This window comes from Cupressus sempervirens, chromosome 6 (genome assembly GCF_028749045.1).
Source record: "Cupressus sempervirens isolate cs-2001-9-10 chromosome 6, ASM2874904v1, whole genome shotgun sequence".
NCBI classification, from domain to species: Eukaryota; Viridiplantae; Streptophyta; class Pinopsida; order Cupressales; family Cupressaceae; genus Cupressus; species Cupressus sempervirens.
In genome coordinates, this window is record NC_143123.1 from 682,750,424 (window position 1) to 682,775,837 (window position 25,414).

At 36.0% G+C, this 25,414-nt stretch overlaps 1 protein-coding gene across 1 annotated transcript in view; it reads right to left on the reverse strand.

Annotated features, from left to right (window-relative positions):
• LOC149554030 (Glycosyl hydrolase family protein) overlaps positions 1 to 25,414 on the reverse strand; it is a 59,430-nt gene that overhangs the window by 21,675 nt on the left and 12,341 nt on the right. The window contains exons 2-6 of the mRNA XM_089789360.1: positions 16,677 to 16,991; positions 16,267 to 16,436; positions 15,977 to 16,074; positions 15,063 to 15,413; positions 14,277 to 14,693 (exon numbers count right to left, since the gene is read on the reverse strand). Coding sequence (XP_089645486.1) covers positions 14,277 to 14,693; positions 15,063 to 15,413; positions 15,977 to 16,074; positions 16,267 to 16,436; positions 16,677 to 16,991 — 1,351 coding nt within the window. The remainder of the gene's footprint in view (positions 1 to 14,276; positions 14,694 to 15,062; positions 15,414 to 15,976; positions 16,075 to 16,266; positions 16,437 to 16,676; positions 16,992 to 25,414) is intronic.

Below are 25,414 nucleotides of genomic sequence, written 5' to 3' on the forward strand. Positions count from 1 at the left end.
AAACAACAAGTACAAGGGGCTGCAACAGTGCATTTCATGCGTCAAAATATACCTTTTGAAGGTCTAAATGGGTTGGAGTGCAGGAAATGGTGGCAAGATACCCCCGATGATCACGCAGTAAAGAACAACATAAGAAAGGCATAGGTAGAATGAGCAATACAAATGCCAGTCTTCTGCATTTGAGAGTATGAGGGCTTTTTGCACACTATGATACACTTATGACAGGTTTTCCAGAACCACCTCATTTTCCTACCTAGGGCGAGACTTGGTAATTTCCTACAGAGTAGCAGACTTCACTAGGGTATTTGGCATACCCGACCGTGCATAGGGAGGTAGGAAGATTGATGGCAAACCGAAGAAATTGAGACGGGAGGCAAAGGTGTGCCTAATAAAGCTTGTGTGCAGTAAACTATCTCAGCTGAAAAAAGAAGCGTTGATGGACACTTCCAAAGGCAGAGGATTGAAAAAGTCCAACATTCAGGAGGGAGAGTGGCATTGCCTAATGGACTTGGTTAAGAGCAAGCTCATGGGATCGAGCTGCGCATCTGATATTTCCTTTTCATAGGTAGCGATGATGAATCGCATCATGAACGAGGTGGCGTACAATTGGGTAATAGTACTTGCGGAATGCATCTACGTATTCATGGCGCTACAGCACAGGACATTCTATATGCCCCATTACGCCATTGGATTGTTCCTCGATGCTATGGTACGGATGATCCCCCTTGACAAGTTGGAGGTCAAGCCTGGCCCACTCGCTCCAAGTGAGCCCCCCATCATGAGGTGGAAGCATTTAGACACACCGATTAGGCAGAAGGCCACGGTCGGGCAAAAGCAACCCAAGCAAGAGTTGGATGCAGGCTCGAAACATGTGAATATAGAGAGCGGTCGACAGGAGACATCATCCAACGATATCAATAAGACGAACGAAGAGGAAGAGGACATGGAGGATAACGAGGAGGTTGAAGTAATCACAATGACACCACTACTATTCCCACGATGTGCCCTCTCAACGACATCTCATTTGGCCCCTGTAGGTATACATATTCCTGGTTTTAGACAGTTCAGACAACCCATAGTTATGACACCCGTTACTATAGCAGCTCAGCTAGTCCCTGCAAGGATCCCAGAGCCTGCAGTCATTTCGAAGGCAAGGGTTACATTACAAACAAAGCATCATCCATCACCACCTACAGCTTTACCGAAAGAGGTGATGGAGATACCAACATAGGAGATACCTGAGAGTTCGAGGGCATCACAAGTTCAATTGGATGTAGTTGATTCAAATGTTGTGGTCACTATAGTTGCTACGTTATTGGCTACCAATGAGGCCACTACTAGGGTGAGTACAATGCAGGACTTGAGTGCTTCTCTGAGTTAGAGGTTTAGCATCAAACTAGTAACATAGACATCCAGTTTACTCTCGCCTATGAGAGAAGTATCCTAGGAGGTGGATCCTATAGCTCCACAAGAGGAGAGTCACCCCACTAGCAGAGTTGAGCTACCACCTCCACCTCTGACGGATAGCACTACTGAGAGGATGTTAGAGACAGTTGAGACAGCAATGGGCACAAAGGAGCAGCCCACATCAGGCCCATCCACAGCCATGGGGGAGGATGTAGAGGCATACTTGGCTAACGTGGTGACTCGAGGTCGCCAAGTGGTAATTTTTGCACAGGCACATGTACTGGAGACAGTGGTATAGGAGTTGGAGCAGGTTCTATCCTTCATGCGAGTTGGTTGCCCAACTACCTTTACAGTATGCTTCGAGGCACGAGAGTGGCCTAACACAGAGACTTCGAAGATGAGGCAGGATTGGACTGCTAGAGAGCCGAGTGGAGAACCTTACGCAGGAGATAGTACAGGTGTATTGAGATGCATACTATGCTCTACGAAAGAGTCAAGAAAATTAGGTAGCAGCAAAGAGGGCTCGGGAGGAGATAACTACCCTACTAGTGGTAGTAGAAGCCAGTTTGGCTACGCAATAGTCAGCTTGGAAGTTAGAGCGGGCAACACTCATTGTCGAGTTAGAGGCAGTTAAATAGAAAAGGGAATCAGAGAAGGCAACATTCTTATCTCATCTTGAGGAAGAAAAGCAAGCATATGGCAAAGATGATGAAGAGAGCTTTAGAGATTCAAATGCAAGCTGTGACAGATCTGAACACTCGGATCCAGTAGGTGCACAAGTTACGGACACAGTTAAAGGCTACTACACTTGCACCACCAGAGACACATCCTTCTTCTTAGTATTGTTTTGATGTACTTAGTTGTCTCTATTTTGTCATCCGGATACGACTTTTCTTTTGGGGGGGATGATGTTATTGGCAAAGTCTAACACAAGCTGATAATATACGGATCATCATTATTGTACTCGTGATTATATACTCTGCTTATATGAATAAAGTATTATCTTGTTTTGTGTCATATTCTAGTCTCCGAATGCAATAAATATCCGTTTACCCTGTACGGTAAACATCATGTGTGTGAATGCATGATTTGAATGGGCCCTCCCCCTGTGAACATCTCGAGGAAGTGACGACTACCAAACGATTATCAGTTGTATTTGTAGAAGTCATTGAAACTTGATGATCTTGCAATAACTTAATCTTCTATTATGATGGATATCTTATGATGTCTAAGAAGATAATAATAGATTATATCTTGCATGGTGGACGAATTTCCTTAAACAAACCATGAATATAATGTTCATATGGTAAGTATCATTGAGGATACGTGTGCACATAATCGATGGACATTTTTTGAGTACTTGATGAATGTCATGTTGTTTGGGAGGCCATTACTCTGGAGTACTTGGTGAATATCATGTGACTTGATATTCAAAAGGCCTTTACTCAAGAGTACTTGGTGAATATCATGCAACTTGATATTTAGGAGGCCATTACTTAGTGTACTCAGTGAATATCTTGCAACTCCTCATTCAAGAGGCCATTACTCAGATATTTGGCGATTATCATGTGACTTGATATTCTAAGGCCATTGCTTAGAGTACATGGTGAATATCCTGCGACTTAATATTTTGAGGCCACTACTCCTGATATTATGAGATGATATCTTACAGTGATTGTCTTCTGATCAAAGATATTCTTAAACATGTCATCCTTCATATTGCACTGAGGTAATATCAAATTTATGTAATTATCCTCCCTAGCTAAGTGGGAGTGTTATTGTTTTTGGTAGCTTTAGTCGGATAAACCTATTGGTCTAAACTATTGCAGATATTATATATTTATTTAATTAGTATCATGTGAGATATTATATATATATATATATATATATAGAGAGAGAGAGAGAGAGAGAGAGATAATGATGATTCATGGAAATTAGTTATATCTATCTATCTATCTATATATATACATATAACTATAAAATAATAATTGTCATTATCTTAATTACACAATAATGAATAAACATGTCTCTTCTTGGCTCATTCTCAATATAAATACAAGAGATCGCTGCCTTTGGAAAACACATACTTTTTACAGGTAGTGCTAATACGTTTGCAACGATCCTAAAATCAATAGTGATAATATGTTTGAGTCTACAAATTTTCTTAGATGCGATGATAGTGTATTTGATTATGTAAATGTTGTTAGTTGTTTTGAAGACAATGTTGATTTGAAAATCATGAAAAGAATGAGATATAAAGGTGAGAGATAAAGAAATCGTGAACAAGGAATGAGAGAATAGATTGAATCAATAGTAAGGCCAAAGCATAAAGGCATCAGATATGTCATAGGTAAAGAAAAGAAAGTTATAAGTGTTACAGGTTCCAACAAATCAAGGAATGCAATGCTCTCATTGTAACAAAAAGGGCATATAAAGGACAAGTGTTGGGATCTTGATCCTTGTACCCCATGTGTATTGAAGAATCATTGTGACAAGACATGTTGGAACAAAGATTTGAAAAATGAATTAATGTTAGGATGCATGAGAATAAATTGTGGATGAGGTTATGGATCTAGTTGGCATAAGATAATAGGTATAGCCAAAACATTGTTCAAGTATAAATATTCATTAATGAACAATGATCGAAATCATGAAAGCTTCGAATGTTCAAAAAAGATAACAAATGCTTTGAGACAAAAGAAATCATTGTTTTGCAAGATGTCTACAGAAAGTAGAGTTGTAGAAAGATTGAGAACAAAGTTTGGTAGGTGTGAAGGACTGTCATAGCAAGTGGAGGAAGCAATTTCTATTGAGCGTTTTGATGATGTTCATACAATTGTTATTGAAAAGGGATGTGTTTTGGCACCTATAAACTGATTCCAGAGAAAATTTCACAGAGATGAGTGATATACGCTTCAAATTTTGTTGTCGATTTGTTGATACAACATTGGTAGTTCAATCGGATTTTGTATACATTGTCAGTGATGGCTTTGGACATCGCATGGTCCTAAAACTTGCAGATTTGTGTGATGAAGCTTTTAAGATTGTCAGTTCTAGCATTTTTGGGAATTGTAGATAGAGTAGATTGCCAGTTCTAGCATTTTTTGGGAATTGTAGATAGAGGAGATCTAGTCAAATGACTCACAAATGATCAACTATAGTTTGATCATTATTTATTTGAGCACAAAAAGAGAAACTCCCGATGTGATTGCATCAATGATTGGAGAATATAAATTCAACATTTTTGGGAGATGGCAAGATAGAGGCCCTAAGTCAAGATAGTGATGCAACACATTTTGGAGAATGTTTCCTGAAATGTTCATTATGGGGGAGAATGAAGGATACTGAACATTAGTTAATGTATTTAGTTATTGTTATAAGTAGTTGTAGATTTCAGTTATATTCCTAAACCTATATATTGTATATCATGGGTATTTTCAGTTTCATTATTGTTTTCATATTCCTTCACACTCAAAGTGTACAGAACTTTACCTTTTGTGCTTGCTTGCTAAATAAATACATATTTACATTACATCTATAGTGAAATACCAGGGAATAATTCAGAAAATGAATAGAAGTTTTCAATTTAAATATAAAAGATTTGAGTGGATTTTCATTTTTACAACAATTCAAGGCTCTTTGTTCTTATCTGCTGCATTATTGATAGTATAAGCAATTTTCAGGTAGACATTATAGGCACAATAATGTAACAGGCCATTTAATAACTTGTGTCCACCTCCTGTCAATCTTAGGCATTTAGAGATTTTAACATTTACTGTATTCACCATTTTATTCAAATTGTGACCACTATAGTAGGTTAGTGAAGGTTTCCATTTTGGTGTGGGATTTTCATTTTGTTTATTAGGGGGCTCCCTTGCTGGTAAGAAAGAGAGTTTTGGGGACTAGGCAAGAATATTATTTTAAAAGTGAATTTTCTGTTGCATTCAAGTTCAGAAATTTAAAAAGTTCTATTTTCTGCTGCTATTTTTTCTATGACTGTGTTTGTTTCTTTGTCCATTGTGAGTTAACTGGGTAGAGGGCGGAAAATATTCATAGTATTTGCATCAGCTTCTATGCTGTGTCCTTCTTGGTCTGTTTAAATCCATTACTAATGAAAGCATTGAACTTGTAGCAAAAGAGGTGGTCTGCATCAGAATTGGTATCAAATCATTCAAAACTAATAAAAGGAAAACAATGAAAAAAGAAAATGATTGCAGCAGCAGTGGAGCAGAAATATTTTCTTTTAAAAAAGGCAAAACAACTAATGAGAAAATCATAAATGATTTTCAGCAGAGGAGGACAAGTAGGTGTGGGTCTAAGCCCCCCAAAAGATGGGAAAAGAGGAACGTAGCAATTTGGAAAAGGGAGAAGTGCCAGAGTCCAACAAGTAATTCGAAACAGATGAAAAAATGAAAATTCGCAGAGATTTCTAACTTGGCGGAAGGGCAGGCCATGCCGCTTGGGTTCTTGAGTTCTTTGAACTGGGAGGTTTAAAATTTTGGGAAAATTGGGAGGATAGTATGTTACAAGATTCAAGAATTGGCAGATTAACTGATTTCTGGATGATTGATTGATTAACAGAGGAACAAATGTGTTCCTTATAAAGAAATACAAGGATGTCGTTTCTAAAAGAAACAACGTAGACTAAAGACGAAATTAGAAACAAAAATAAAGACAGGATAGGAAACATTCCTATCTAGACTGAAGACAAAAGAGACAAGATAAGAAACATTCCTATCTAGACTGAAAGACAGACTATAGACAAGTAGTTGACCATTAGAAAGTATTTAACTAAAGAAATAATATCTTAATAAAGATATTAAGATATTATCTTAATACCCTCCCTTAATGGTCAATGTATAGATGTCGGAACATTCTGGGATAACTAAGATCCTCTCTGGATCTACATAATGCTGAAACCAAGAAGCTCTGCCAGAAGAGTGCTATGACTCAAAACAAATTACAATTACAAAACTTCGTTTTTGTGGAAAAAACAGTAAAACCCAGAATCTCACGCAACCTTGCATATTACAGACAACATGAAATGATTTTTAAGGAAAAAATTAACAAACCCATAAAAACAAAAACAAATTCAGAAGGCGAAAAATGCAGCTTCGCCTTGATCAAGAAGCTCGACAACTTGTGCTGTTGTTTCATGCACCTACTTCAGATATTTCCAGATTTCTACAGCTGACTTGTCGGAAGGAATCTGCGATAGCTGGTCATCGATAACAGAGAGATTGAGAAGCCTAACAGCCTCTGGATTGCGATCATCAAACTTGTCCTATTCTGCTTGGTCGGAGGTCGGACGAGTCTTTGTGCCTAGAGCAAGCTCATCCAGACGACGATACTCGAAGATGGTTAACATGCATTGCTTCTAGTGGTTATAATTGTGGCCATTGAATCGTAGACTGCCCTCCAACATCAAATTAGTCAAAGATGCCATTTCAAAGAATTCAAGTACAAACTTCAAGACTGAAATTCAATAGGCACAGATTTCAAGGCAAAAATACGGAAAACCCAAAAGAATCAGAGTGACCCAAAAGAGAGCTTGAAAAACTCAAAAGGAATCTATAGTCACAATGGAAATCCACCGGCCCAAAAATCGAGGCACAAAAAGCAAGGTACCCAAAAAATTCTGATGAAGACCTAGATGAGGTCTCAAAAAACCCACCACAAATTTGCAAACAAAAAAATTGTACGGACCCAAAAAGTAGGGTTTCAAGCAAAACTCTAGCCGTCAGCTTTGAAGGTCGATTGAGCAAAAAAATGATGGTTTTACAGTTGACCAATGCTGGAAGGAGGTCACGGCAGGATGGAGGGAAAAAAATGCAAAGAAAATCAGAATACCGATGCCTAGAAGTCACATGCACAGGCAAAAAACACGACCATAAATCGGTGGACAGTGGACCTAAAAATCACGAAGTTGCAGTGCGGATTTTGAAGATTTGGATGACGGCGTTGAATGGCAGACACAGGCCAACCATACACAGAGAGAACCCATAGGTATGGAAGAGACTCAGACCCAAAAATCACGCCCAAAAATCGTGGTTTGGCAACCAAAAAACAGACCCAAACAAAATCGCGATTTGTAGGTGGTAATGGCGCGATTTTCCAGTTCGGATACCAGTAAATTGCAATTTGCAGGTGGTAATGGCGCAATTTTCCAGTTCAGGATTTTCAGATTTTGAATGAAAACCCTAGTCGAAAAAATGTCATGATCTCCAAGATTTGAACAGACGAAAGTCTTCACAACAAAATTAAAACCCTAGTCGGGTTTATGTGAAAAATCTTAGAAATTTGAAGTATTTGCTTTGATACCATGTTACAAGATTCAAGAATTGGGATATTAATAGATTTCTAGATGATTGATTGATTAACAGAGGAACAAATGAGTTCCTTATAAAGAATTACAAGGACATTGTTTCTAAAAGAAACAACATAGACTAAAGACGAAATTAGAAACAAAACTGAAGACAGGATAGGAAACATTACTATCTAGACTGAAAGACGGACTACAGACAAGTAGTTGACCATTATAGAAAGTATTTAACTAAAGAGATAATATCTTAATAAAGATATTATCTTAATATAATATACCCCACTATTTGATGATTTAGATTCCACTTCTTGTCAATTCTAGCTATTCTTGTTGTATCTGCCATTTAGTGAATTTGTAACTGCTACTGCATTCAAGTTCACGAATTAAAGGATTTTTCATGTTTCATCTTTTGTGCATTAGTTGATACACCCTTTTGTTTCTGTTATTGTACCCTCTTCAAAAGTAAGCACCCTTGATTAGGTGCTCCTTTTATCCCCATTTTATTATGTATGAGTTTGTACATTGATTTTCACGCTCGCCTAACGCTTACTGAACCTTCAAATTAACATTATAGGCCATATATTGATTCAATTTTTTCAAACATGGAGGTTAGCCCTTATTTCTAAGTGTTCTCATCTATTATTTCTCCAATCAAATAATTCACCTCATCACCTAGGTCATATATTCCTATTTGTGGTCTTTGTGACCTGTTTCAATCTTGGATTCAGTTGGAAATCTTGCACCTACTGACGGTCAAGGACCCACAGTCCAAAATTGGCTCATTCTCCTAGCTACAAAATGCCATCAGCATTCTATCCCAAAGGATTTAGGCCCAGATTTGGCCCAGGGCCCTATATCAGGGTATCTGCAAGAGATTTGCTTCTGCAGTTGGCCTGTGAGATTTAGCCCCCTAAATAATGGATTGAGTATATAATCCCCCTATCTCTCTTGATTTTGGCATCCATTGTCTAATGCAAGCATTCACTATCAGGTTTTCAAGCATTCATGACAAATCAAGCAATCAGAGTTCAAGATCTCTTCTACAATTGAGCATCCAAATCTCTGTTTCTTCAAAGAAATCTTCTTCTTCATCAAACATTTTTGGCAAACTACAATATACATCATTCCAGGCATTTCTTTCATGATTTCCTTTTAGATCAAGCGATTGCATCAACATTTGTGATCATATCCAAAGGGGCATTGCATCATCAAGATATAAGGTGATTTACATTTCAGATCTGACATCTATTTCATCTTTCCTAATGCAATTTCCTTTCATTTTCAAGGTTGATTCCTAAAGAGCGGTTTGACTAAGGAAACCCCCTTTAGCCAACCTTCTTCCCCATTTTTTCTCTGTGCAAGAACAGCTTACAGAGCTATCAGACGAGAACTGGAAAGATCAAACAGTCACAAAGACCCAAAAAAATTTGCCAAAATCACCTGGTACCAAACGCCATTGGTGTTTTGTACCCTTGTACAGAGCAAGTTTCATCCTGTACCCTGCATTTTCAATTCAAATTTGGCAGAGAATCAGGCTACAGCCCCCCAGTCTCAAATCTGCAGTTACAGGTCATTCCAGGATTCCAACAGTTCCAAGCCTCATATCTGCAGTTACAGGTCATTCCAGGAATTCTGACAGTCAGGAATTGGGATCTGAAAACTCACTTCTATTTCATTTCCAGGTGCATTCAAATCCCTCTCTATTCCCTTTTACATTAATTTTATTTGTTTATAAATTGGATATGTTTTTATTTAGTCTCTTGGATATCAATATCATTTCTCACCTCCTCAATCCTAAGTAACAAAGGAAGAAAAGACCCCTCAAGCACGAATATTACATCGGCATCTTTCAAGCAGTGTTAATCATTTTTGTCTTAAGGTGGCTTTATATTCCAATGTACCTTGTGAATTGGGGTAATTATCCCTTTTATATGATCCCCTTTTCATATTGTACAGATGTGTTTAGATCCATTATCAATTTATTAGTGACAACAGAGTATTGAACTTGTATAATTGAGATGGCCTGCCTCACACAACTCCTTCGGACCTAAAACATAATTTTGAAGTGAGTTAAAGTTTTTAAAATTTTCTTATGCAGTCAATTAAAGAAAGCTTTAACCAGAACTCAAATTAATGATAAGTTGCAAACATGCCTCCTACTCCCAGTCAATTTTAACTATTTAGGTGTTTTAACTTTTAAATAAATGTTTCTTCATCTGCCATTTAGTGAATTTGAATGTCCATTGTATCTTGAAAAAATAAGCTAAACAAAATGATGGCAGCAGCAGTGGAGTAGCAAAAATTGTCTTTTTAAAAACAAAACTGATGAGAAAATCATAAATATTTTCAGCAGACGACAAGTGTGGGTCTAAACCCCCAAGAAGCTAGGAAAATAGGAATAGAGCAATTTGGCAGAGGAGGAATCCTATTGTGGAAGGGCATACCCTGGCCACCACCACCAACTTATACAAAATCTGAAATAAACTAGCAATGCCATAGTATCAACAAATCTACAACATATGAAGCATAAATCACACCTCTATGAAATTTCTACTATAACCAGTTATATGCTTGCCAATAAACACCCCCTTTGCAATAACAACTGCATCAACTTCATCAAAACAAACCATAGAAATTGTATCCTCCTGACAACAATTAAAAACTTGCATGCAAATATGCAATCAAATCAAGCCCAACCATAAGCAAAGAAATTCATAAGCATTCAATCATCCTCCAAGAGAGCACTACTTCATGAAAACAAAACAAACATGATATATCAAATCAAGCGAAATGCTTCATGAAACACTTGATTCCCCTCTCCTCCTATCAACCAATATCTTGTATTTTTTAATGGGATGAGAGTGCTCTCAGTTTTGAAGCACAAAGCACAAGAGGCTATGGTGAATGGAAATGGTTGATTGATCAAGCAAATGATAGTGATGATAGATTGATAATAATATTAGTAGCAAGAGGATTATGATGGTACTTAAGATAAGCTTAGATGTGATGTGATTGCGTTAGGGATTAGTTAGATGAGATAAAGATTAGGTATTAGACCTTCAAAATGAGGAGAAAATGTCCTTTATAGAAACCTCATGAAAACCAATGGTTACGATTAAGAGGAAATAAATGAATGGCTAAGACTAAAAGGACTTAGGGTTTTAGTAGGAGTGAAAGAGATTAAATGGAAATAAGAAATGAGGAGCTGGGATTAGGTGGTGGAAAAGGTATATTGACTTTTTAAGGTGCATTGAACTTTACACAAGCTAAGTGGAAAAGGTCAAATGAAGAGATGATTGACAAGTGGCGAATGGAGAAAATTTAGGAGTTGAACCATGCGATTAAAGATGATTGGATAGATATAGAAAGTTCAAGATTTATGAATTTATTAAATAAATAAAGGTGTTCAATAAATAGAAGAAATAGGATATGGTAAAAGGCTCAATTAATAAATAAGAATTTTAAAAAAAAAATTGATTGAAAAAGCTAATGAATTATTTAAATAAATAACAAATATTTATTTAAATAATAATAGAAAAGGCTACTGAATTAATTAGATTAATAATAAATATCTATTTAATTAATAGTCAAATTGTGTTGGTTTCATGAGAACATTTTTAGGTGTCTACACGTCCAACTGCTACCGCAGTCCTTCAAATCTTTAAAACCGTTCTCAAAATTAGGCCTTTGATCCCCCTGTCCTTGAAACCCAGTCAGGCATCCCCTATCAAGAAACTCCATGCAACTATGTTCTTGAGTTCTTCGAACTAAGAGGTTCAAAATTTTGAAAAGATGGTGAAGGTAATAAAACCAACCATTTAATAATTTATGTCCCACTTCCTGTCAATTTTAGGTATTTAGGTGTTCTAAAGAAATGTTTGTTGCATCTGTTATTCAGTGAATTTCTAGCTGCTACTGTATTCAACTTCAAGAACAAAAGGATTTTTTCTGTTGCTATCTTTTCTGAATACTGCATTTATTTCTTTGTCAATTGCGATTTTACCAGATATAGGTCAGAAACTACTTGAAGTATTTGCATTAGTTGCTACACTTTTTTATTGTTGTTGTGTTTTAATCCACTATCAGTGAGAGCAGGGTATTCAGCTTGTAGCAATAGAGGTGGTCTGCCTCACACAACTCTTTCAGACCTAAACATAATTTAAAGGTGAATTTAAGTTTTTTTAATTTTCTTGTGCGGTCAATTAAAGACAGCTTTAATCACAATTCCAATTAAAGACAAGTTTCAAATGTTTTAAAGATGGGGTTCTTGAGTTCTTTGAACTAGGAGATTCAAAATTTTGAAAAGATGGGAGGATAATGTAACCAGCAATTTAATGATATATGTCCTACTTCCTGTCAACCATTAAGTATTTCAGTTTTTAAATAAATGTTTATTGCATCTGTCATTTAGTGAATTTGAAACTGCTATAGTGTTCAAGTTCAAGGATAAAATGGTTTTTTTTGTTCGGCTGCTAGCCTTTTGTTAGGACTAAAGTGTCAAACCTTTGTCATATTACATGGTTCCAATATCCTTGGAAAGTCTCCTTGGGCACTTCGAGTGAATTGGAATTATTATTTGTAATATTTTATTATCATCACCGTTCATAAATACATTGATAAGAATAAAGGATTCCACTAGCATAGTAAAGTTGACTTGTGCACATAAATATTTAATTGATATTGATTTTCCAAATGTGGACACCTAAAATGGGATGGTAAAAGACAAAAGGAAAAAAAAAATGACTGTTGACCTTCTCCAAGTGAGCATTTGGAAAGAGGTGACAGCTATCTCTTCACATTAATTCATTTGTGGAATGTTCGGAAAAAAGAGTCATCTTTGGGCACCGAGCTTGGTGCATAATAACTATTTACCTAGGTTGCATAGATACGCATACCCACAGCCCTGGGACGTATACCCAAGTACCAGATACACGTACCACAAGTACATGGCACTCAGTGGAGAGCATCATACCTAAGGACCTAGATTAAAATTCCTGATTTTTGTTTTGGTTTTTCATCTGCATATTGGTTTGTTGTTTATCAAGCTTAATTCAATACGTAATCAGTTTGAAACTTTGATACAGTACTGATTAACAGTAAACTTAATCAGTGTTCAAGTCAGAAGTTTATCATTTGCAATATGTCATTGTTATATGATTTATGATCTTTTTGTTCATGTTTAAAGTCTGCCTTCTCTGTTATGCATCTAATCATTCGTCATATATTATTATTACAAACATATTGTAAATCTGAAACTGAAAATTTGCAAACTTTACTATTGTTCTTGCTTTGAAAAACTATTGTCATCACTGATACTTTCAGATTTTTTATAAATATTTAATTAGATTAATAAAAAGTTTGACGTTCCCAAGTACCCCCATCCCCTATTTTGAAAAATAGCCATACCTGCACCCATACTTGTACCCTAAGTACCTAAGCACCCCCGTCCCTGTGAAACCTTGCTACTTGCAGCTCTATAAACTCAGCTCCTTGGATGTGGAAAGGCGTGGAACAATAGAATATAGAATCATACTCCGGGTACATGAACTAAAGAAAGAACAAACTGGAGCACAAAAAGGTTATTCACAGGTATACAAGTGCTTCCACATTGGAGGCAAAGAGAAGAATTGAAGTATGTAACAAACTGTAATCTTGTTTTAAGGATAATGCATATTTGGCATCTCTTCTTCATGGAATTTTTTTTCCTCAATGATTTCTCCACATAAATCATTTGTCATGTGATGCATTTGTATTGCTGGTTTGTGTCTTTGTTGCTATCCTATGGCGATGTTATCTTTTATGTATTGTTGTTATAAGTTCACATGAGGTTTTGTTGTTAAGCATGTTATGTTGGCTGATTTTTAGCATCATAAAGAAGATGTATCTAATCATGGTAATTTCACTTTAAGGTTATTTAATTTTAGACTTGCATACAGATTTCAGATGTTCATATTGTAGTAGTCCAAGCCTAGTATCTCACCAATTGATGTGATAAATTGAGAACAAATATTTCAGGTAATTGAAATTGGAAATTTCCCAAAACTTTCAAAGTTCTCTGTATAGTGTACTTATTGCTTTGTCCATTGCAAGTTACTAGATGATAGGGCAGATAATACTTAGAGTATTTGCATTAGTTGCTTCACTGATTTTGTTGTTGTTATGGTGTTTATATCCACTATCAATGAGATAACAGTATCAAACTTGTAGCATTAGAGGTGTTCTACCTCACACTACTCCTCCAGACCTAAAATATTATTTTGAGGTGAATTAATGTTTCTGAAATTTCCTTGTGCAGTCGATTAAAGACAGCTTATGACATTTCAAATTAAAGAAAAGTTTAATGTTTTCTAATTTTATCAGTAGCTTCATTAGACCTTGTAAACTTTGCAAGGAGAAGGTTGCTCCGGATCTTGCTCCCTAACAAGCTAACCCTCACCTCTAAATGCAGAGGCCAAAACATCATATATACCAAGCCATAAAAGAAAAGAAAAATGACTGCAAAATAGAAGAGCAGGAAAGGGCGCATGGATTGTAGGGAGTGGAATACCTGGATTGTAATCACCAAATATAATCTCTGCAAGGGCTTGGCCTCCAGCTTCACCAGGGTATCCTGCCCAAATGATGCTGGATATACTAGGGTCATTTACTGCAAAAGATACATCTACTGGACCACCACAGAGGACCACAAGCACCACAGGCCTTTTAGCTGCACGGGAGACTTCAGAAACTAACTTCTTCTGTTCGCCTGGTAGATTCAAATTGATTCGATCTTGTTCTTCCCTTTCTTGGGTTAGGTCTAATCCAACAACTAAAACAACTTCATCTGCTTCCTTTGCAATTCCTATGGCTTGATTGAACATAGTATCAGATAAGCAAGCCACGCTCTCGCATCCTGGTGCATACAAAGTGTTCTTGACATATTTCTGCAGTCCTTGAAGTGGTGTTATGGTCCTACAAGGAATCCCTGGATATTCATAAGCAGGGAAGGTTTCTGAATGAGTAAGATACCCTGCTTTATCTCCATATGAAACTTAATTTCCAAGCATCACGAATAGATAGTAAATTAGATCTAATAAGTTTATCAAATTTGTCATGAGGAATGCAGTACTTCATGAAGCATTTGAAGGGGATACCAACACTTCCTTAGAACTAGTACTTAAACAAAGGCCACAAAGAAACCTTGAATCTGGTTAACCAAAAAAAAACTATTTTGTGCACCAGATTCAATTTCTTTATTGTCCTTCAAGACTTGATCACTGTTCAAGCAATTGTGGAGCGCCTCTACTCGTTAGGTTAATAAATACTTATCTAAGAAATCAAAGTAGAAGCCAACCATGGTAATTCCCAAGGAGAATAGATGCATTGTTGGCATTGGGGCCAATGACAGCTAAAGACTTGTTTTGTGTTTTTGATAGAGGCAAATGTTTTCTGCTGTTCTTGAGAAGAACTATCCCCTGCCTTGCAGCATCCAATGCAATTCCTTGATGCTCAGCTGAACACACTTCATTTGTCTTAATTGTACCATACAGTTGTTGGCTAAGATCGCCAGAGAAAAGCCCCAGACGCATGCGTACAGAGAACAAGTTGTATAGTGCTCTGTCAACATCTGATTCATTCAGCTTTCCTTTCTGGATTGCTGATATTGTGTATCTTTGCAAATAATCTCCACAGTTTAGATCCATTCCTGACAAACAACAATGTAGAGATCATTATCAATTCATCGAACACAATCTAATCTTAGCTGATATTTGGAATTATTTTTCCGCATTCTCTTTGAAATTGATGTTTAGAAAATATAGGTATTGGGTGTTCCATTCCTTACATTTATTTCTCTTATTCTTCATATTAGCTCCTAGACTTGTACCCCTTACTCTTCTAATATAATTTCCTCTAGAAAACCCAAGAATAAAGAACAACACCTCTAGAACTGTCCGATATCAGAAGCTCGAATACATAATTCTTTATTGTTGTCCATAATTAATTCTGATTAGATCATAAAGATTTAAATCTATTTCACTCTTCATACAAAATCTGAACTTCATCATAAAGGTTCCAATTCTAAGTTACAATTAGACTAAGATTATGCAAGGCAATTCTGCATCATCATATGACCAATATATATTTCAAAGACTCTGGAAAAACCAGTATATCATTGTGGGAGAAAATGTCACTGATAAAAATATGTTATAATTAGTGGAAGGACATACATATTTAAAGAGTATACAACTTCAAACAAATTCTGCTTACCTGCTTTTAGAACATCTGCTACTGCGTCTTCTGCAGTTGATGCATAATGATGATTAGTCTTAATGATTGAAACAGCATCACAATCCGAGGTGATGTAACTGGAAAATAATGAAAGATTAATAAGTTCAGATGCGGAAATTCTATTAAAGTCCACAATGACTTGAGTGGATCAATGGAGCTCTAAAGCACAGCAATTAATAAAAAAAATAAAAGAGTGCTAAAAGAAACTCTAAGTAATGCATTAATCTTCACAAAGCAAACAATAGGTTAATAATGATGTAATTGGTTACCCTTGAAATCCCCACTCATGTCTTGCAGTGTTCGTAAGGAGGTCATAATCAGCACAAGGAGGGACTCCATTAACTCTATTATAAGAGCACATGATGCCACTTGCATGTCCTTTCTCCACACAACTCTTGAATGGTGGTTGGTATGTATCCAGCAAGTCTTGTTTAGTCACCTGAAGATAACCAATAGAGAACAGTGAAATCAAATCAAATGGAACCTTTATTTAAGGCCAAGTAGTATGTTCAAGAAGTGAAAAGTTCAAGACAAGTATTCAAGTGAGCATTAAGATTTATTTATAATGAATCTAACACATCCTTAATATGCTTTAGTTTTTAGTGAGCAAGCTCCACATGTGTGATACCATATGTATTACCAAAGCCTATAATAGAACCAGGCAATGAATCCTACTAACCAAAGCATTGAAAGAGTAACGAGTAGTGCCCTCCCAGCTATCTAAATCATATGCTGTGAAATGCTTGCAGCAGGCAGAAGCTCTCAAAGTCTGCTGGGATCTTGGTGATCCTCTTGTCTTATCAGAAAGCATATCACCTTGCAATCCACGGACATAGGCAACTGCATACCTGCTAGCCACAAGTGGATCTTCTCCAGGTGTTTCTTGACCTCGTCCCCATCTAGGATCCCTAAATATGTTTATGTTAGGTGCCCAAAAAGTCAGCCCAGATGCCTGCCCTGCATTATATATTGCCCTTGCCTCAATGCCAGTAGCCTGCACAACCACAAGAATCTTTATCAAATCATAGCTCAAAGGTTGTCAAATATAAGGTGAATATATTGAGCTTTTATTTTTACCTACGGCTTACATGTCCTGGCTTCACAACAATGCTAAAGCGTTTGATACCTGCACCTTTCCAGATCTAAATATAAGTATGGATTTTTATATGATTCATCAGTCAGCAGTGTACAATATTAATTTCCTAAAAACCAGCATGCTCTTCATAGGTCATCTAGTAGTATGGGCAATCTGTGATTTCCAACATTCACCAGCTTAAATACTCAGGAATTTTTGTTTAGTCTTATATTTGAGCCTGGGTGCCCACTAAGCAAGGTAATGTTCAAACCTCTAATAAGATACACAGAGATGAAACAACTGAGCTTTCACCTTTAACAGAGCTGCACTGAGACGAGTTGTCATGTGATTGGGTCAATAGGATTCCCCTGCTTAAAGCAATGAGTGGGCATCCCCATTGAAGAATTTCTCTATAGTTTTGAGCTCTGTCATCTTAACAAGGGCTGTATATTTAGTACATTTATGTCTTGGCACATACACCTATTAGAGGAAAGGCAACTCTATTGTCCAAAATGTAGATGTGATACTCAGGTTTTTACTATTTTTAGCGCTTGGGTGTTCCTTTATACTTACTGCCTCACTGGGATTAGAAGGCTTCCAGGCACCAGGAGTTTCTCTATAAACTTAGGTTAGCCTTGGCCCTCAAGTCTCACTAGCTCATAATAAATTTAGTAAAGTAACAAGTCTCAACAATAAAAAAGCTCAAAACAAACTAAACACAAGCTTAAGAAATCTGGGTAAACCTATTCTTAATTTCTTACTATTGACATGAAAAGGCAATTCTCTTATACAACTTATGCTCGAGTAGTAGCATAGCTACTTGTTTTGAAAATTTTGTTTCAATTGGGAGGTCAGACAATTTTGGAAATCCAAAGTCTGAAAAAGAGGTAAAATTTCCACACGAATTGAACAAATGAACCATAGTTGGACAGAACCTGCAGGTCCAAAAGTTCTGGATCTGGCCAGAATTGGTAGCAATAGGCAGTATCCTAGTAGTGGGTTTTAAAAACTTACTGGAAAGACCATTCATAACAGGGAATAAAGTTCAAAGCTTGTACTATTAGATCTTCATTATTCACCCGAGAATGTGATTGGGCTCTTAGATTCTCTCTTATGGTATCATAATTGTTGATGTGAATTTTTGGTATCTTAGCCAACAATCAGCAAGGTATCCATTTGGTGCATTGTAAACCTTGGATCACCTTGGCTTACCATAGGATTTTAAGCATTTTTCAACAATGTTGGTTAGAATAAAGTTCTATAGGCTTATTAAGTCATTTCATACTTGTCCAAACCGATCAAAAGGTCTTAGAGAGCAATTAGGTGAAAAATGTAAAAAGTTGTCAATTTTGCACTAACGAAAAGATGCAACTTTGAAGCAACTTTTCAAAAAGTAGTTGTAACTGGCCTTGGTCTGTTGTGACCGTTGGGTAAGGCCTATTTAACCATTTTGAACATCTCTCAGGACAGAGAAGGACATATTGTAATGATTTGGAATTTTTGAGAGCAATAAAACTGAGTTTTACTTGAAATCCTGTTGTTTCTCAAAGTTGTACAGACCTGTACGGATTGGCAGGTCTGATCAAAGTATATGATTTGATAGAGGGATGAACTAGGTCACTAAGGTAATTGGTTTCACATTGTTTTGATACCTCTATCAAAAGTTATATCAATTTTGGTTCAGACAACATCTAAACCCTCACTAATTGGAGTGGGTAACCAAGATGTGGGCCTAAATTGCCTTTCCACAGATGGAATTCAACAGCCATTTGGGGAAAGCAAGATGGAAAAGTTGTACTAATAGAATCCGGAGTTTGGAGGTTGGACTCAATGGTTTGCTATTTTTCCTAATCAGTCCTAGGTCAAATATCTCTATGTATTTGACCCTAGGAAATGCAGCAGCAAGCATTTGAAGGATCAAACCATGTCAGTAGGACATGAAATGTGGTAATTAGTGTTAATCAGTGTGGAGGAACATATCCAAGGGGTTAGAGTGGTCTTATGCACCCATTTGCCTATACTTGCTTTGCAAACCAAGCCTAATTAGGCTTATTAGGTCTGTGTACAAGGTAATGGTTAGGAAGTGCTGGAGTAGGGTCAAGCCTTGATCTCTTGGAATCTTAAGTAAGGTCGAAAAGGGTATCTGAAACTATAGTTTGTTGGGTTGTTCATTTGGAAGTTTTGGAAGTTAGGTAGGAAAAACTAATTAGGAAGCCCAAATTGGGTCTGGAGCATTGTGAGAAGTTGGGGATCAAACCAGTTGTTGGAACATCTCATTCTTGTGCCTAAGATACCATCTCAAGGTGTTGGATGAGTTGGTGAGAAGCTTAGGGTGAATTTCCATAAAACAACACGTTTAGGGACTAGAGTCCTAAAAACCAAAAGTGCATCAAACCTCAATTCTTAATCTAAGTTGTTGGGAAGCTTTGGAGTGAGTAAGAGTTGTTTAGGGGAGTAATTTGGAGACCCTAGAAACCATCCTTAGAAAGACGGAGATTGAAGTCCTCTTCTGGAGAAGTGGCTGAGGGATAACAAGGAAACCACTTTTCTTGTTGTGCTCTCTGCATCAATTTTGTTCCACCCAACTTACAGAATCAAACACTCAACGTTTTGAAGTGAAACACTAAATATCTAATCCCTCTTGAATAAGGTCACTTTTCATGCTAAGCTAGCAAAGTAAGATCATGAAATGACTTCAAGGTTCCTTCAATTGTGGATACTCGCTTAGTGAAATAATGTGATTTGTTGGTAATAACTTAGGGGACTTATGCTATTCATTCAATGGATATTTGAGTGCTATCGTAGATTTATCTTTACAATTTCCAATGAAAATATAACTTTTGATTTTCCATCTTTTAAACTCTTGAGCTTAACTTCTACTTGTAACTATGAATACAAGGATGTATGGGTAAACTTGGACTATACTAGATGCAAACCTTGTTAAGATTGTAGCTTTAGTCGGATTGAATTGACCTAGAGATAATTCATTTTATGATTATTGGTCAATCATCAAGTAGATAAATACTCTCATATTAACTATATAATGTATATTTGTATATTATTGTTAATATATTATCTAATGATGATTAACCATAGAGACATGTCCCCCCTTCTCATATTTATATGTCATTCAAGCCTTCATTTGGAACACACAGAAATAAACAGGAGTGTTATTACATTTGCAGAAATGATTTATTAATCTCAACAAAACCTGTCAGTGACTCCATCCACCTGGTGCAAGCTTCTAAGGAATACTCAATTAGTTTTCAAATCAATATCTCCCCTTCAATTCCATCAATGAATGCAAACTAAAGATGTAATATCAAACAAAGTTAAGTACAATCACTAGCTTTCCACACAAGGCACACTTACAATAAACAACAGGCTAATGGCCTAGTTTATTGTTACATCCCAATTTTTGACCTAATTTGAAATATAGCTGTTGAGGTTCACATGAAGTCAATTGGCAATTTAATTTGTTATAATATGGCGAAATGGTAAGATAGTTAGTGAATATAACATGTTAGTTGATCGTTAATCACGAATTCATGGAATTAAGAAGATGGTTAACAGTTGTGATTATTTATAAGTAAATAAATTATTATGATAATATAATTTAACTGTGGAGAATTTCCTTGTAGGAAGCATGATGAAGGGGTGGAAGCATTGTCAAAAAAGAATCAGGCAAGAGCATCACCATCATTGAGTAAATGGGTTGAGAACCTAGTGACTTGAAACAGGATACATTTGTGGACTTGCATGAGCTATTTAAATAAATAAATTGAGAAAATAATTGGGTTAAAATATAAAACGTATCTCAAAGGATTTTAATCTATCTTTCATCATATTATTTTAATAAATATTTATATACATGCATATAATACAAAAATGATTTGGCACCATTATAATTTAATAAGGCGAAGTTTACATGTACATATAAGATTATAATAATATTCAAATTATAATAACATTCGAATTATTATAATATTCAAACTATAATCTTCCAACTCTATTCTTTCCAATTTAATATTCTTTCTTTTAATTGATTAACACTTGGCATGATAAATCGATTTAATTTTTGTCAATTTGAGTTATCTTATTTTCCTATCCTTCTCTTTTTCCAATCGATTTAATGTTTGGAAATCGAATGGTTTATTATTTTGAAACCGATGGGAGCCAAGAAGTCACAGCTTGTCCCTTAATATGGGAGTCGTGCGAGGAGTCAGTGAGGATATATAGTTTCATTCTTGTTTCTTTTTTTTAGTCATTATCTTCCCTTGTTTATGGTGGCTCCATTTCAAATCCATACTTTGCTTCAAGTCTGCCGTATATTGTTATCATTGCTGAAGCCACGATCAAGTTAGCCAACGGATGCCTCTTTCCATCTCTCATTCCCTCTTAACTCCATACTGCTGCATTTTCTTATTAAGCTGAGTTAGGAAGTTCTAAGCAGATTATCTTTTTTTATTACACAGCCCCGAATCCCTGTCTTCTTCTTTAGGACTGCCAGCATCTGAAGCAAGGAAGTAGCCTCAAAGTTAGCGGGTGGGCAAGAGACCGGCCAGAGCACGGGAGTTCCAATCCAAGTTCAAGTTTCGAATCCTATTTTTTTTAAATTTAATTTGTGCTCATGATGAGCCGACTGGAAGCAGATCCTTCTATTTCTTTTAAGATTGAATACTATAGATGCAATGTATGTCATGAACCAATTATTTTCTTTTACTGAGTTTAATTTCCATCTTCAGCGGATTCATAATGATAGGATTGCGAGAAAATCAAATACATTTCTTTTTCAAATCCTTTTTCTCTCTAATTTGAGTAACCAATCGTAGCCGGCCAGGCCTGATAAATAGAGATCAATTTATATTACTGGCTGAAGTATTCTGAAGTGTATATCAGACCATGCACGAGAATTCCTAAGTATTTATATCATCTATGAATTCATTTGGTAGTTGTATCAGACTTGATTGATTACATAAATCCACATCAGTGCACATGTTTTTATAAACTTTTCGAACATATTAGAATACTTTGACACCGAGAAATTCACTCGGCAAAGAAGCCATAGAATTGGTGAAGAGGTGTACAACAAATCAGAATATTGTTTTTCTTATTAGAACTTTGTTAGAAAGAATGCATTTTCCATATGTCTCTGAGCTAAGAGCAACACCTTCAACAAGACCCAATAAATAATTCACAAGTAACATAAATCCTTTGTGAAGCCATATGCCCAATTTGAGTAGAACGCATTGGCTAAGAATATGAAATGTTTTTATACTCTTATGAAAGACAAGTATTATGAATCTTTTGTTGAAGCCAAGAAAAACTTAGTATGGATCCATAATCATTTACTAATGGATATTAGAATTAAACAATCAAAATTCTGGAATCTTTAAGAACATGATCATGTAATCACAGATTGTGAAATGTTGGATACATGTAATCTTCTTGTATAATTAGCAGAACAAGTTGTTCTAAGAATTTCGAACACTTGGGACTCACCCAACTGTGTAGCCAAGGAAATGGGTGATGAGGTGAGAAAGGAATCTACAATAACATGAAAACAATAATCAATTTTGACATATCAATGTTTATCATGAATTAATTAATAGCTCATGCATGATTCCGTTTAAGGTCATCTCCTGCTGTCAAGTCGAGGGGTATGGTTAGATACCAGGTTGCTCAACTAATGACAAGATGGTCCCCATCTATTCTGGGTAGGGAAGGCCTTTCTCGTTGGAGATTGTGTGGGGAATAAGTTAAGGTCCGAGGTTGGGTGGTTAAGCCCTTGACAATGTTTCACCTCTCTCCAAGTTGTCGGGCGAACAACAGACAAAGATAAGTTGTACATTAAATTGTTTGTCGGAAATAGGTAATATCACTTTTATGATGTATATGCAAGAAGGTAAGATTAATTGAGTTATTTCATAGTTACAATTATTTTACACCTAGATGCGAGAGATAGATTTATGGTTTGTTTTCCATTTATATGAATATCGAATATGAGCATATTTTCTAATCTCGATGCTATTGTAAACAGTTAAGTAATTGGAAGGAAAGGAATCTAAAGCCCTAATTGATTCAGTGGTAACTGGAACCCTAAATGAATCAGTGGTATTGGAAGCCCTAAGTGATACCGTGGTAACTAAAAGCCCTAAATGATCCAATGGTAATCGATGCCCTAATTGATACAATGGTATGTGATGCCCTAATTTTAAATATAGTGGTATTTAATCGTAATCATCATTTGATTTTGAGATAGCGATTTTTAGATGGTATTCATCATGTGATATTGTTATAATGGTATTTGTGGACTAATCTAGGTGGTTGTAGAAGCATCCCTAGTTTTGATTTTGATCTCAAATTTCATGGTACGTGATTTTTAACTTCTATAGAAATTTTCATTGATGGTGTTTTCAGCTCTTCGTTAAGAAATTTTGTTTAACTGATTTTAACCATCATTCCCTTTCATATGAATGAAACTGATTTAACTGACTTCCTATGAAGATGAAGTGATAACTATTTTTCTTTGAGTATGTTAAGTTGTTAATTAAGACCCTGGAAAAGTGGTTATTACATATGGTATCAGAGCGTTGGGTTTAACGTTGAAACCTTGGGCCCAACACTGTTTTTTTTTAGAAACTGAAAATGTAAATGTTGAAAAAGATTTATATTACATAACTGGATATTACAATCAAAACTGGAAAATCACATCGAAAAATCATTCAGAATAACCGAGGAAGGGCTGAGATGAAATGGACAGATGGATAATCTGCAATATCATAAAGATGAAACAAAATTAAGAAGATGACATGATTGGCAAGTCAAGCGGTGGTGATCAGGGCCATTTATCCACCCATTTAAAATCCTTGGCCAAGGTAGATTAAAGGCATGCTTGCCTAAAATGGATCACTAAGAGGTCAGTGGTGCCAACTGACAAAATGATGGGTTGGTGGAGGGGATCCTCAACCTTGACTGTTAATAAGCAAGACACTCTAACACTAGGATGCTCGAGTGGTAGGACCAAAATGGTATATGTGCCTTATCCCAAGAGGGAGGGCCATTCTCAGTAGAGAATGAGAAGATTAAAATGGGTCCAAATGCCGAGGCTTGCGCAATCCAAAACAACTCCTATAATCTTGATGAGATGTTATCTAAAACCCTGATGATGGCTAAATATTTCTTTTCAGTTGAATGTTCCAAGCATTTACTTTACGCAATTATATTCTTGTTCTTATGAAATGGTAGTAATATTTTGTTATCTATTTTGAACTTGAACTGAAGGAAAACAAAATTGTGAACCATGATCCTTTATGATGTTGATTAAACGACAAGATCATTTTGTGCTCCAGTATGGAGTAAACACACTTGCATAATTGAAACAATCAATGCTTATTTGTCAATGTAACTTTTGTTTGGCTTAAAACAATTACATTGACGAGATGGGCACGAAAGCCTAGGTCACACAAATGGAAAAGATAAACTTCCAAATATTTACAGGTGAATGATGAGCTACTTGATAAGAATCTTATGAGAATTTTTTTCAGATGCTTATGATCTTGATTAGATGTATGAAGATCTTGCATAGTATATCATGTTTTTACCTTTGACACACTGTTATACATGTAAAATACACATGCAATGTTGACTTGACATATTGAGTTGTTGTATATTGTTTTGGATATGAAGTATATGTTCTATCATGAGATGATTATTCTAATGAAATATTATTGTGATAAGATGGGCATGAAGACCAAGGTTACATAAATGGAAAAACATGGATCCACTAATCCTTTTTAGGTGTTCAATGAAGGATGATCTACTCATTAATGAGTGTCATATGCTAGATAGTAAGTATAAGTGATTTAAATTATGATAAAGTTATGATCTAGAACTTCCTAGTTGAAGAATTCCATTAAATACTTATATTCAGTTATTAAAACCTAAAAACTCTCTTAAATGAAGATATCCATATGGCATCGAACTAATGATATGGTGAGTGATCGGGTCTACAATCTAACATCACTAACTCTTAACAGATGAGAAGGCCTTGGCCTTTTATAGCTGTTCAATAGCAATGAAGGGTCAAGATTTATCCCTGCAACCCTAATTAGGGTTGTCATAATATCGATCAATTACATAAGGGCACCACTATGTGGCCCAATAAGAAAATTGTGCACTTGGCATAATATGATTGGCTGTTCTTGAATCTAGAATTATCTTATTAGAGAAGACAACTAGGTGGCACCTCAACATCCTTATCTTGTATACTTGATCAATCCTTTGGTGATGGGAAAATATCTCTTGATGCTCAACACTGCCAAGCCTTCAATTAATGGCAT